At 41.3% G+C, this 13,686-nt stretch overlaps 2 protein-coding genes across 8 annotated transcripts in view; both read left to right on the forward strand.

Annotated features, from left to right (window-relative positions):
- Positions 1 to 17: 17 nt before the first annotated feature.
- On the forward strand, positions 18 to 3,883 carry mettl13 (methyltransferase like 13). 2 transcript variants are annotated; one of them, XM_034229726.1, is made up of 9 exons: positions 18 to 265; positions 868 to 1,140; positions 1,253 to 1,721; positions 1,843 to 2,042; positions 2,149 to 2,338; positions 2,519 to 2,692; positions 2,847 to 3,059; positions 3,163 to 3,294; positions 3,433 to 3,883. In XM_034229726.1, the coding sequence occupies exons 1-9, from the start codon at positions 113 to 115 to the stop codon at positions 3,723 to 3,725; spliced, it is 2,097 nt and encodes a 698-aa protein (XP_034085617.1). In that variant the 5' UTR covers positions 18 to 112; the 3' UTR covers positions 3,726 to 3,883. The 2 variants fall into 2 exon arrangements, with proteins under 2 accessions (XP_034085617.1, XP_034085618.1); XM_034229727.1 differs by having other exon boundaries at positions 113 to 265; positions 2,528 to 2,692; positions 3,433 to 3,725.
- A 285-nt stretch (positions 3,884 to 4,168) lies between these two features.
- Positions 4,169 to 13,686, forward strand: part of dnm3a (dynamin 3a) — a 23,045-nt gene continuing 13,527 nt past the window's right edge. For 2 of the 6 annotated variants that reach the window (XM_034229722.1, XM_034229724.1), the window contains exons 1-13: positions 4,172 to 4,756; positions 9,740 to 9,813; positions 10,201 to 10,350; positions 10,457 to 10,660; positions 10,874 to 10,972; positions 11,750 to 11,910; positions 11,987 to 12,129; positions 12,226 to 12,361; positions 12,690 to 12,757; positions 12,864 to 13,002; positions 13,098 to 13,184; positions 13,278 to 13,348; positions 13,436 to 13,496. In XM_034229722.1, coding sequence (XP_034085613.1) covers positions 4,596 to 4,756; positions 9,740 to 9,813; positions 10,201 to 10,350; positions 10,457 to 10,660; positions 10,874 to 10,972; positions 11,750 to 11,910; positions 11,987 to 12,129; positions 12,226 to 12,361; positions 12,690 to 12,757; positions 12,864 to 13,002; positions 13,098 to 13,184; positions 13,278 to 13,348; positions 13,436 to 13,496 — 1,554 coding nt within the window. In that variant the 5' untranslated portion in view covers positions 4,172 to 4,595. Of the gene's footprint in view, positions 4,757 to 9,739; positions 9,818 to 10,200; positions 10,351 to 10,456; positions 10,661 to 10,873; positions 10,973 to 11,749; positions 11,911 to 11,986; positions 12,362 to 12,689; positions 12,758 to 12,863; positions 13,003 to 13,097; positions 13,185 to 13,277; positions 13,349 to 13,435; positions 13,497 to 13,686 lie in introns of all 6 variants that reach the window. The other 4 variants (XR_004570353.1, XM_034229723.1, XM_034229725.1 and 1 more) reach the window with 4 other exon arrangements.

A 13,686-nucleotide genomic window follows, 5' to 3' on the forward strand; every position in this document is an offset into this window, starting at 1 on the left:
ACTGCCGTCAACCTTGTCCGGCTTGAAAAGTCAGAATTGCCATGTGGAAAAGTGTCTGTCAAGAAGCTTAACCTGAAACGTTTTGAATTTGTTGTAACCACTGCAACTGATAATGAGTCTTTTACCTCGCACTGCCGAGGAGTTTAGCTCCGCAGAATACTGGGAGAGGTTTTTTAAGAAACGCGGAGAGAAAGCGTTTGAATGGTATGGAGACTACAACAAACTCTGCGGCGTGCTGCATAAATACATCAAAGTCCAAGACAAGGTACGATAGCTTGTTGTCCAGGACACGCCTAATATACTTTGTTTGTGTGTCTATAGCCCCCGCTTAAAAATAGATGTTACATCTCAAAGGTCTATCCATTCAATACATTACAATAGTCTAGCTCTAACATGTCATTAAAGCATCGTTACAAAGTTTGTGTTGACAATTTGTATGTTATGACCATCACTTCCAGCTAATGTTTACTGTATGTGTATAAGTGTAACATTCATTTATTTGATCTTTATTAATAAGGCACTCTCGCTGAGATGAGGAACTCAACAAGAACCATTCAGCAAACCAAAGACACAAAGACAAAGACACACCTACATAACAAAAAGGAATTCAAAACAGATAAAATAATCCTGAAAAGCATTTAAATGCTGTGAAGACAATTTAATCTACATTATGAACTGTTGGGTAGTTAAATCTATGCATTACAGTGCATAATAGAAGTATATTTTAGTATAAAATGGATATATTGAAGTAATTAACAAGTGCCTCAAAACCTTACTTCCAGTACTTAAGTAAATGTGGTTAATCACTTTTCAACACTCCAAATGATAATTACTGATTTAACAGTGTTTTGTATATCTGTCCTTCAGGTGTTGGTGGTCGGCTGTGGTAACTCTGAGCTCAGTGAACAGATGTATGATGTTGGCTACAAACATCTAACTAATATTGACATCAGTGAGACAGTGGTGAACCATATGAACCAGAGAAATGCTGAGCGCCGGCCGGGCCTGACCTTCCAGCAGATGGATGCCACACAAACTCCTTATGAGGAGGCCAGCTATCAGGCTGCTCTGGACAAGGGCACACTGGATGCCATGGCATCAGAAGAAGAAGGGGCACTGGCCAGGAACATGCTCACTGAGGTAAGAAACCAATGGCTCAGGCTGTGAACAGACGATTCATTATTTGCTCAGTTGGTACTATCCTCAACATAGTCTTTGCATTTGCGTCAAAGCAGTGTTCTTGTGTCTGCAGGTGGCTCGTGTGTTGAGTGTTGGCGGCCGGTATGTCTGTGTGACATTGGCTCAGGAGAGTGTCATCAAGTTAGCTGTAGATCGTTTTGTGCAGCTGGGGTGGGCTGTGAGGCTTCACTGCCTGCAGGAGGAGAACCGGAGTGTAGAGGACTCCTTTGCTCTGCCTGTCTTTGTTCTGGTCTGTACCAAGTTTCGTCAGCCTATGCCCATGCCTATTCTGGAGATGTGTCTTGGGGAGGATGGAGCCCCTACTCGTCTCACACAGGTTTCAGATTTGTTGTCCGCTGTGAGGGAGCATCAGGCTTACTCAGTCTTGAAAAAGCGGCTCCGTACAAGCACAGACGCCAGCTCGAACCTCTCACTTACTCTCTCCCACACCAAGACTGGCCTCCCCAGATACACTCTCACAGTACAAGATTGTCCTCTAGGTGCCAAGGTGCCAAGATCAAACCAGTTTGCTATTTTTATTGGTGAGCTCTCCTGTTATTTGATCATGTTTCTGCCTCCATATGTTTCTGCCTCCCTATGTAGGTAACAGTGAATGTGTTTTGTTCGTACTTTGATGATTATTCTTTCTGCTCATCCTGTCAGTGCCTCAAGGCAGTGAGACAGCTTGGCTCTACAGCTCCAGTGAGGGGCGAAGGCAGCTAGCAGCCAGTGCTAACTTTCGCCGTCTGGTTATTGTGGCAATGCACAGGAATCAGGAGTACACAGACATGCAGGATGTCCAGTCAGAACTGTCACCAATGGTGATGGACCTGGCTCCCCCGGGTATGCCAGCCAACCAGCAGGTAAACTCTTAAAATATTTATTTTAGAAATATTCTTCTCCTATACGAAACATTTTATGCTGCAATAATGGATCAGTAAATACAGTTGAGATATCATCCTCTTTTAGGTGCCGTTTTTGTCTGTTGGAGGAGACCTGGGTTGGCGAGAGGAGGTTAGCAGGGGTGTGAGTGAGCTGAGCGGGGAGTACTGTGTGGAGAATGTCAAGGGAGAAGACGGAGAACTCTATCGGAGACTGGTTTTCTTGTCCAATGCTGCTCTTGTCCAATCAGAGAGCCGCCTTGTCCCTTCAAATACTGGTCAGTTATTTTTCCCTGATTATTGCATTTTATTATGCTCTCTTTTTCTAATAAACTATTTGATTACTAAATAAGCAAAACTAAACATTTTTAAATGGTTTTGTAAACATTATATAGCAACTCATTTTAATATATTGCTATAAGACAGATGTACATTGATTGTATGAATGAATGTTTAAGTCTCTGCAGCATCAGGTCACAAGAAGAAAAGCAAAAAGAAGGCCAAGCCAACAACTGCTCCATCAACATCCTCCACCTCTCTGTCAGTGGACAGTGGCTTCCTCTGCTGCGCTCACCATGAAGTTATGGTGGCTGGCCTCACCATGCTTGGGGTTGGCACGCCACAAAACAAAGGTCAGTTCAGATGTAGTCTTGTCAAGGTCATAGAGGGCAATAGCAGGAGGAAGTACTTACTATACAGCATAACTGTTCCAGCGCCTTGCATGAAATATCACACTTGATCGAGCTTTACCTTTGACTTTTTCCTCCCCACTACCTTCTCCCTTAGATGTCCCAGTGTCAGTGCTCCTGGTGGGGCTCGGTGGAGGAGGCCTGCCTCAGTTTCTGCGGGACTTTGTGCCAAATGTAACTGTCGAGGTTGTAGAACTGGACCCTGTTGTGATGCAAGTGGCAAATGAATGGTTTGGGTTCCGACCAGATGATCGCTTGACTGTCACTCTCGGGGACGGCCTCGAACGCATCTGTGCCCTGGAGAAAGAAGGTTAGTGAGGGACGAGTCAGATATGGGGCAGTTAAAAACAATGCTATAGGCTACACCAGTAATATATTACCAAGAAGTGATGAGGTTTTTTCTTCCTTTTTAGGTGGTCGTTTGTTTGATGTCATCATGTTCGATGTAGACAATAAGGATAGCACTGTGGGTATGAGCTGTCCTCCTGCTGCCTTTGTAGAGACCTCGATCCTGCAGAAAGTCCGCAGCCTGCTAACCCCCAGAGGTAAAATATTTGTATCAGTTGATTGACCTCAATCGTCTGGAATGTGGCATGTTTACGCTTGCATACGTTTAGACCGTTGTGGATTTTCTTCTCCATGTAATCTTCTCTCCTATCTGCCTCTCTCTGTCATTCAACCAGGTATATTCACATTGAACCTTGTGTGTCGTGACTCAGTATTGAGGAAAAGCGTGTTGGAGCGTGTAAGTGCCGTGTTTCCCACCATCATTTCCCGAAAGATTGAAGGGGAGGTCAACGAGGTTCTTCTGTGCTCTCATGGAGAAAATGGGACATCAAAAGCTGCCACCATCCTACCATCCCTGAACCAAGCAGGCAAAAGTCTGCAGAGCGCACTGTACTCCAACAGGACTGGACCCAAAAGCAGCCCACACATAGACATTGCAGAGTTGTTAAAAGACCTGAAAATAGAGTAAAGCTTGCTTGAGACCAAAGTGTGATGGGATTTAAGACAATCTGAGACAATATTGTGAAGATAATATTACAATAAGTGCTTTGACTTTGCCATTTAGTTCAATGAAATGTATTATAATGTTCATCAAAAACAAGTAAATAACATTTTATCTTAACATCTCAATGTGGTGCTTCTTCTGTTTCTCTTTCACTTGCATATGGACTACAGTGTACTACACAGTGCTCACTCCCTCATTGCCAAATAATGCAGCAGTGTTATTTACAGTAGATGAATCTTACTCTCTGGTTCCAGTTGCAGTGATCACCCACACCCTGGATGCGTGGGATTTAAAATAGCTTTATGCTAGAGGAGTGAATTCTTACTAAGCGTCTGATATAGGTCACTACGCTCAATTGGCAATGAAGCTCCCTCTTCTGAAGGAGGGGATTGCCGTGTTGAAGTTTATTTTCACCGCGCATGCGCACATCATTTGAAGCTGTCAGTAGAAATCTTTTCCTCATGTCCATGGACCAAACTCGGTTTAGCGACTTGCGGTTAGCCACTTAAATGTATCCTCGGTTTAAGGGAAACAACTCACCGCTAACTTTTGGAGTTTTAACCCAACAAAAATGTCTATAGCGAACTGTTTCCGGAGGATTGGGCACAAACTTGGACACTACTGTCGTTACCAGACGCACCCACGGTAACGTACTATCAACAGCTAAAGTTACGGAGCTTTCAAAAGTTGGCACCGTCCTTTAAGTAGAGTTTTATTTTTAGTCGTTGTACTTATCCGTGTTAAAAATAACTATGGTAGCTACTTCAACGACGGGGGTAGCATAGAAAAGGGTTGAAACAGGATTTAAAGGAGCCGCTGGGCTGCTCGGTTGCGATGGGCAACCGCGGGATGGAGGATCTGATCCCGCTGGTCAACCGCCTCCAGCACGCGCTGGGCTCCGCGGGGCAGAGCTGCAGCCTCCACCTGCCGCAGATCGCTGTGGTGGGCGGCCAGAGCGCGGGAAAGAGCTCCGTCCTGGAGAACTTTGTGGGCAGGTAAGACACACAATGAACTCGGAATGACGTGTGCAGCAAGGGGAATCCTCAACATAAACAACGCTTTTAAATGGATGAGAATTATGTGACAAGAAAGTTGCCGATTTCTAATATATAGCACAATTTAACCGAGGTGTTTGGCCTATTATAAATCAATAGTTATGTCTTTATTTATAGTTAATTTATAGATGCTTTAAAGACTGATTGATTGGCCCTCTGAACTGCTGCAGAGAAGCAAGTGGGCAGGATGTAGGGCCTTTTGATCAAACTGGACTTGCTGGAAGAATAAAACAACTTTTAGTATTCCAAAAATGTGAATCATCATTCACTCTGGTTATTTTCCTTGACCAAAATCAACAACAAGAAACGTATAACTTCATTATATACTAATAAAGGACTGGCTTATCTATAGCCAGTTGAGTAGCACTTGAAATGTTTGGCTCTATGAAACCTGATGTACTTCTATGATTCTGTTTTCTTCAAGGTTGTGTCTTCCTGGTCGAATGTACTTATTGTAAGTCGCTTTGGATAAAAGCGTCAGCTAAATGCAATGTAATGTAATATAAGTTCAAATGTATAACTGCATTACTGCTATCATTATTGTTGTAAAACTATTCAAATAATGTATTCCAATTAATTAACTAAACAGTGATAAAGCTATTAGTTAACATTATACATCCCTTCCTTTATTCATACAATTACAAGAATGTTAATGTGAATGCTATTTAAAAGTGTCACCAAATAATTCATTATGTCATTTTTACTAGTCTTGAAAATGTATCGCTATCATATATGTTATTTATATTATATGTGAACATGTGATTTCTATCTTGATAGTTCAGGTTAAAACCTCATCAAAATCTGAATTGGAAATATACTGCAATCTTCATGTAATATCAAAAGTAAATCCATGGCAACTGTTTTTTAGGAGCTGGGACTCGCTTTATACACAACGATTTTGTGTCACACTGAACTGAAACCAGGACTTCAGGCAATTACTGCCACCATTCACAATGCACTGCTGAAATCACTGTTCATATATGTCACATTCCCCACCCACCCAGCAGGAGTGATATGGTGTGAATTGCCTGTGTGAAGTAGTTGATGCCAGTATGCCTGTATGACAGTAACCAGTGCAGCGCCTTATCTCACTCGTGGGCTGTGTAGGTGTCGATGATGGTTTTAACATGACTCCTGGAAAAGTAATGGAATCAGAAATATTTTACTTAACCAAAAAGTATTTTAGTCAACCAATAATGAGCTGAATAACTGAGCTTTGTTTAATTTTCATCTTATTCTGACCTTAAACAAACCTCAAACCGTAACAAATAAAGACTACACATGAATGGCAGTGTTTTTTTGTAAAGTTTAAATCCTAGTGAGACAATTTGATTTGAAAGGAGGAGACTAAGTATTTCCATCCTGTTGGAAAAGAATGCTGGTGAGTAACTGAGTAGTTTCCGGCTTTCAAGCCAGTGAAGCTCTGTCTTCTAAAGGAGATGTATATATTGTCCACAGCAGAAGAATATCTGCCATTGCCAGATATACAAGGCTATTATTGCTTGCTATCCAGAGTGTGTATTGATATTTAAACACACAGTTTTGTTATTTTCCTTAGCTATGATTATGTTATGAGTATGACACCCATTTTGTCTGGGACTGTGCCAGCTGTTTCATGTGTGACAGGATGCAGTAAAACAAACTTCCTGAACCTGATGTTAATAGGAAAGAGGAGGATATGCCTGAGGAGTGCATTCTGTTTCTTTAAAAGCAACACTTTATTTAGCTTTGAGTCTTTCTATATCTGATGGGGCAGACATATATGACACATATTTTCTTAGCCTTCCTGGTCATGTTGCTGATGTTCTAGATCAGGGGTGCCCAACCAGTCGATCGCGATCGACCGGTCGATCGCGGGGAGATTCCCAGTCGATCGCGATATGTGTCTAAAAATAGAACAACAATATTCTGTTTTATCGTTAATGTCCTATAACATAATCTTCCTGTGCCAGAATAATGCACTTGAACGCATCAAAGCTTTGTGATTGGCCGGCGTGACCCCATGTGTCGGGGCGTGGCTGGTCGGCAGTGGGCACTATTTCGCTGACGTTGTCCGTGTCAACAGGAGTGACAGTCCGCACACACAAGACCGCAATTATGGCAGAAGCAAAAAAGCCCAACATATATCATTTTCACTCCGAGTGGGAGGATGATTATTTTTGTATCTATTCCAATTCAAAGTCCATCTATCTCATCTGCAATGCGAGCGTGGCTTTATCGAAGAAGGGTCATTTAGGAGCGGCATTTCAAAACAGTGCACAAACGCTACGAGACGGAATTCCCTCCTAATTCTGCCCTCCGCTCCCAAAAGGGGAGGGGCCTGAAAGGACAGCTAAATGCACAGCAGTCCATTTTCACCAGGCCCAACAACAAGAGCAAGGCTGCTCCCAGAGCATCTTATCGTGTCAGTCACGTTCTTGCGAAACACATGAAGTCTTTCCAGGCTGAAATGACTGAGGGGGCTGTTCAAAAATCCTAGGGGGCGACTTTTTTTTCACAACAACGAAAAATACTGGCAATGTAATGAATTGACACACCAAGTTTTTTTCATTCTCACCGCTCTACAATCTCTTTGCTTCTTTATTTGTATTCCGGATTGACCCCTCTCATTCTGTTCTTTTCCTCTGATCTTTAATAATAGATAGTACATTATTAGATGCCTGCACTTTGTTAGTCACGTTAACAGACTAACATTGATTTCCTCAATTTATAAATGGACAGGCTCTGTAATTATACCATAACCTGTTCTCCTCTATCCCTTAACTCGTCTTCCTATACAGATTTATTTACTTACTATCTACTCTAGTCATGTCAGGATTAAAGACAAATTCATCTGGTTGATTTTTTATTTTCAGGATTGAATGTTCAAACCAAGACCTAAAACCTGGCATTCCATAAGAAAGTGACTAATATATAAACCAAATGTAATATTGGATCAAATACTGCACCAAATGGACAGACACAGATTACAAATCCGTCACTAGATGTCGCTCATTGTACCAATACGGTTTATATAATAACATATTATTATTATTATAGTAAAAGGGCTCGCTTTGGCAAAAACCTGATCCATACAGGCAGCCCTAAATAATAACAGGTAAGCATCATGTGTGGTGCTATCTGTAGTTGTCTTATTTTTTGTCGATTTCATCTCGTTTTCACAGAGCTGTGGAAATGAATTTCTCCCTGGGGGCAATAAATCTAATTTAATATTCAATCCCACACTTGGCGATTGAGAACATACATTCGTAATTTACCTCGTTTAAATCACTTTTGTTCTAATACTATGGATTTAGTTGACACTACTAGCCGACTTTCTTTTGTCCAATATTTTTGCGGGAAGGTACATTGAATTAGAAGCTTCTTATTATACATCCATGGGTAGAAGAAGAAGAAGTAGAGGTAGAAGAAGAAGAAGAAGTAGAGGTAGAAGAAGAAGAAGTAGAAGTAGAGGTAGAAGAAGAAGAAGTAGAGGTAGAAGAAGAAGAAGTAGAAGAAGAAGAAGAAGAAGAAGTAGAGGTAGAAGAAGAAGAAGTAGAGGTAGAAGAAGAAGAAGTAGAAGAAGAAGAAGAAGAAGTAGAGGTAGAAGAAGAAGAAGTAGAGGAAGAAGAAGAAGAAGTAGAGGTAGAAGAAGAAGAAGTAGAAGAAGTATTAGAAAAAGAAATACACTAACACTACAAACAGGCACAACACTGTTACTCTGTTTTTACTGACATGTAACATTTTATTTCACCTTGCTCTATGTTTTTTAACGCACATTCCGAAAATGGGGACTTTGCCTGGAAAACAGGGACGTTTTGGTCCCCCATCCGACTGTGTTTACAGCTAAGCACACATGCTAACATTAATTAAGACTACAAGCTCACTTAGGGTTGAGGCTTGTTTACACGTTGCTTGACTGCCTGCCCACATATCTGATCTAAACATAGTAACGTGTGTTGGGGAAAATAATTATTTAAAGTTATTTAATAATTGTGACATTTATTTAACTTTTCGATGGCTGAATGATGCTCAAAGTGAGGGGGCAAATAAAACAACTTCGGGGCAATGCCCCCTTTTGCCCCCTCGTGGCGCCAGGCCCGAGTCTTTCAAAGACGGCGAAGTTGTGAAAGAAGCTTTCCTGGAGGCTGCCGACGCGCTTTTTGGGGACAGTAAAAATAACAGTAGCATTTCAACAGGTTTTTGATATAATAAAAACTCAAGTTAGATACCGTTATTAATCAGCTGTAAGTTTTTGTTTGTTTGAACTTATTCATTATAATTATTGTACAAAATGGTATAAGATAAAGATAAAGGTTATAGTCTATTATCAATTCAGGTTAAGTTAAGAAACTAGTGTTGCTTGCATCCTATTTTAAAAAGGCATTTATTTTTATACTCTACTAAATGCAACAAAAAAAGGGTTTGATTCTATTAATTTTGTCTTTTTTATTGCACTTTGGCAGCAGATTCCTGTGTAGCTTCAGATCTGAGTTGTCTTATTAGTAAGCCTAATTTATACTTTTGTAGCAACACTACTCAGTTTTACACAAGTAGAATTGTGTATTTACCTGGTAGTAGGCTGTCAGTAATGGCTACGCCTGGACGCTTGGACTGGTAGATCTCGGCAGACTGGCAACTTTAAAAGTAGCTCTCGGTTCAAAAAAGGTTGGGCACCCCTGTTCTAGATAGTATGGCAATGTAAACACAAATACTTTACTGCTTACTGTTGGTGCCCACAATGCTTTGTTCTGCCTATTAGCAGCTTACACATACCTTTAGGGTAATAGTCTCACCTGTGCATGCACCATATAAGGTAATTGTGGATAGTGTCTGTCAAGCTAGTGTTCAGACTAATCTTGATGCAAGTTTGCTTTGACATTTAATGTGCCAGTGTGTGTCTGTGTGTATCCAATTCGCTCCAATCTCTTTCTATTCTCACAGAGACTTCCTTCCACGGGGTTCAGGAATGGTCACACGCAGACCTTTAGTCCTCCAGCTGCTTACCGCTGACACTGGTAGGTAAGACACACATCACAGTCATCATCACTGCCATTCTTAAGCTGCCTGCCACCAGATGGCAGTATGACATTTTACAATGGCTCAGCCCGACTGGTGGGACAGTGCTTGAATTGTCATCTTGTGATCTAATATGGTTTCATATGATCCGGTCCTGTATCATTTGGCCCTCCTGCAATCTCAAATGGCTTTTAGGACATGAACTAGCATTTAAGGTTCCTGCTGTATTGTACTAGGCTTTTGTCGTCTGACTCAAAAACGTTTTCTTTTGGACTGGACAGGCTTGATTTTCCAAAAGATCCTCCAACATTATGATTATGATTACTCTATGTTTCTACCATTGTTTAACTGATCATTTCCCCCCTGCTCATTCTTTATTTTTCCAGAGCACGGTGAATTTTTACATTGTAAGGGAAAGAAGTTCACAGACTTTGAAGAGATTTGCAGAGAGATTGAGGCAGAGACACAAAGAATCACAGGATCAAATAAAGGCATCTCTCCTGTCCCCATCAACCTACGGATTTACTCACCAAACGGTAACACAATGTGAACTTGTGTGTTCAACTAGAAATATCCTTTTCAGTTGATTTATCTGAGATATGAATGACTTGTGTTTATGTGTACCTTTGTGTGTGTCTGCAGTGCTGAACCTGACTCTTGTAGACCTGCCTGGCATCACCAAGGTGCCTGTAGGCGACCAGCCGGCAGACATAGAGTACCAGATACGAGACATGATCATGCAGTACATCTGTAAGGACAACTGTCTCATCCTGGCTGTCACGCCTGCCAACACTGACCTGGCCAACTCTGATGCACTCAAACTGGCCAAAGATGTTGACCCACAGGGTAAGTCAGGCTTGTAGAGCATGTGGGGTTTTATTATGGCCTGAGAATAAGGCTCGTCCCGCTCATGTCTTCACAGGAATTCATCATCAGATTATTACAATGGTAATGTTTATGTCTAAAAGGTTTAAGGGGTTGTCATTTATCTTTTATACTTGATATGATTTTACATTTGGAGCCCATGAAATGTCCTTATATTCTTCATCTTCCTTTTAGGCCAGCGCACGATTGGTGTAATCACTAAGCTAGACCTGATGGATAAAGGAACAGATGCCCGGAATATTCTAGAGAACAGGTTGCTTCCCCTACGCAGAGGTGTGCTGCTTGTGTTTGTGGGCATGTGTGTGTGTGTGCTCGCCATCTTGCTATAATACAGAGCACCCAGTAGTGGCTCTTTTGAGAGGAATGACTTTATGATTGTGTGTTATCGTCAACCAGAGGTTCAGTCAAGCTCTTATTGTCTCTTTTCAACTTTAGTTACCATACTGCTGTTTAGCACATGTATTCTCTCTATAGCCAGTGCCATGTGTTGAAAGATGGCCATGCACTTTGTATGACTTCTCAGTAATGCCATTGAGTATGTGATGCACATTTGTTCTTGTGTGTAATAGACAGATAGACAGAGATCATATTAAAGGCTTGTAAAAATGTGGAGAGAGAGAGAGAATAATGCAAGGCTCCTGTGAGAGTGTAATGCAGACTGAGTAAAGCCTCACCAGGTGCTAGCTCCTTCATGCTTCTCCTCCAGTGCTAATGCATTAGCCATGGAGGCCCATTGAAATAACTGCCCTCGTAGCAGCATAGAGCTAAAGCATTAGATATAGAGCCTGGTGCTATTACTGCACTAAACAGGGATGTTTGGCCTGCTCTATAACACATGCTGTGCTGTTTAACACACATATTAATATCCTGTTTATGTGATAGTCCCACTGGAACAAATGGCAGTATGGGAAGAATTTTCAAGGACATGTTAAATGAAAGTTGAATCTGTCTAACAACAGAGACCTTGATTGTTCCTTCCTCTTGTTGCTCATTGTCTCACTTCCAATGATCACATGCTCTTCATTTCCCCTCTCATCTCTTCCTCCCAAGGTTACATAGGGGTGGTGAACCGCAGTCAGAAGGACGTTGTTGGGAAAAAGGATATAAAGGCAGCCCTGCTTGCAGAGAAGGATTTCTTCTTGTCCCATCCGTCCTACAAACACATGGCTGAAAGCATGGGCACCCCATATTTACAAAAAACACTTAACCAGGTTCAAAATGCACACACACATAGAGAAATGATATATTATGTGTGTATGTATTGTTACTGATAATGTTTATTTGCAGCAACTGACAAACCACATCAGGGAAAGTCTGCCAGGCTTCCGCAGTCACCTGCAGAGCCAGCTTCTGAGCCTGAACAAAGAGGCTGAAGAGTTCAAACAGTTTAGTCCTGATGACCCTGCTCGGAGGACCAAGACACTGCTACAGTCAGTCAGTCAAGCGTTTTTGAAGTGTGTGTGTTTGTTGTCTTTTAAACTATTTATGTCAGTGTTTCTCCTGGTTTATGTGTTTCTGTCCTCCAGGTTAGCTCAGCGCTTGGCTGTTGACTTTGAGAAGCTCATCGAGGGCTCAGGGGACACAGTGGACACTGTCAATCTGTCAGGAGGAGCTAAGATCAACCGAATCTTCCACGTGCGCTTTCCCTATGAACTGGTCCAGGTGTGTGGGCGGCGTGTATTACTTGTGTTGTAGGGACATACATCTGTAGTGACATTGTGCTTTTCTTTCGTGACAAAATGCATGTCAATATAATGTAAGTCATTACATTTTAGAATAAGGATTTGTTTTAAGGTTCGAGTGGAGTAAGTATTAGGCAAGTTACAATAATGGTTAGTGTTAGCCTCCAGTAAAGTGAAATCAAATTAGAATCCACCAAATATATTGGGCTCATCTTACAGTAGCTCCATGAAATCTGTACGTGCATCAATAACTTTTGAGCTTAACTGTGTTCAGCTTTGGCTGACAGTGTACTCTGTGTCGTCTTCAGATTGAGTCAGATGAGAAGAAGCTGCGGCAAGAGATCAACTATGCCATCAGAAATATCCACGGTGTCAGGTGTGATATAGAGTACTGAACAAATGCTAATTTATAAGTAACTATTTTTGTATCTACCTTATTGATGTGTTCTTCCTTTCCTCCATCTTCCTCTCTCTGCCTATAGGACAGGTCTGTTCACTCCTGACATGGCCTTTGAAGCAATAGTGAAGAAACAGTTATCATGTTTAAAGAGGCCCTGCATTAAATGTGTTGACATGGTCAGTCAAGAACTAATCTCCACTCTGTACCAGTGCATCAACAAGGTACACATGTGTATGTGTGTCGTGTAACTGTGATGTAGTGTGTGTTTGAATGTGTCAGAACTTGCTTTAACTTCTGGTCTGATTTCCCTCTGTAGCTCAGTTCTTTCCCCAAACTGCAAGAAGAAACGGAGAGACTTATTACCACTGAAATACGAGAGCAAGAGAGTAAATGCAAAGAGCAGGTTGTTCACACATATTGGAATTGCAACTTATTTTCAGATAACTTTATTGGATACATCATGTTTTTCTAATTAATGTACATCTATTCTGTTCAGGTATTGATGTTAATTGAAATACAACTTGCCTATATAAATACCAAACATGAAGATTTCATTGGCTTTACCACGTAAGTCTTCAGTTTTGAAATAAAAAATATACTATATATTATAGCATGTTAAAAGAGTGAATAATATGACCTCATCCTCTCCTTTAGAGCCCAGCAGACGAACAACCAAGCCAACAAGAAGACTCATGCAGGGATGGCAGCAAACCATGTAAGTCTTTCAGTAGTACTGAATTCATTCATCCATATCTATCTATCTATCTACCTATGACTAGCAAAACATATTTCTACAGTATTTTAAACCATTCTTACCCAACTGGCAGTTATATGGTGATGGCAACAGATAGACTAAGTAAGCCAGGCCAATAGTACATAACTTTTGTCAGAGTGAAAGATCTCCT

The sequence above is a fragment of the Gymnodraco acuticeps genome, unplaced genomic scaffold (genome assembly GCF_902827175.1).
Source record: "Gymnodraco acuticeps unplaced genomic scaffold, fGymAcu1.1, whole genome shotgun sequence".
NCBI classification, from domain to species: domain Eukaryota; kingdom Metazoa; phylum Chordata; class Actinopteri; order Perciformes; family Bathydraconidae; genus Gymnodraco; species Gymnodraco acuticeps.

Bases quoted from the DNA above. Each gene is read 5' to 3' on its own strand.
- mettl13 (XM_034229726.1), top strand. From the start codon at position 113: ATGAGTCTTTTACCTCGCACTGCCGAGGAGTTTAGCTCCGCAGAATAC. The intron at 1,141-1,252 runs GTAAGAAACCAA...TTGTGTCTGCAG, and splicing joins CCAGGAACATGCTCACTGAG to GTGGCTCGTGTGTTGAGTGT. The intron at 2,693-2,846 runs GTCAGTTCAGAT...CTTCTCCCTTAG, and splicing joins TGGCACGCCACAAAACAAAG to ATGTCCCAGTGTCAGTGCTC.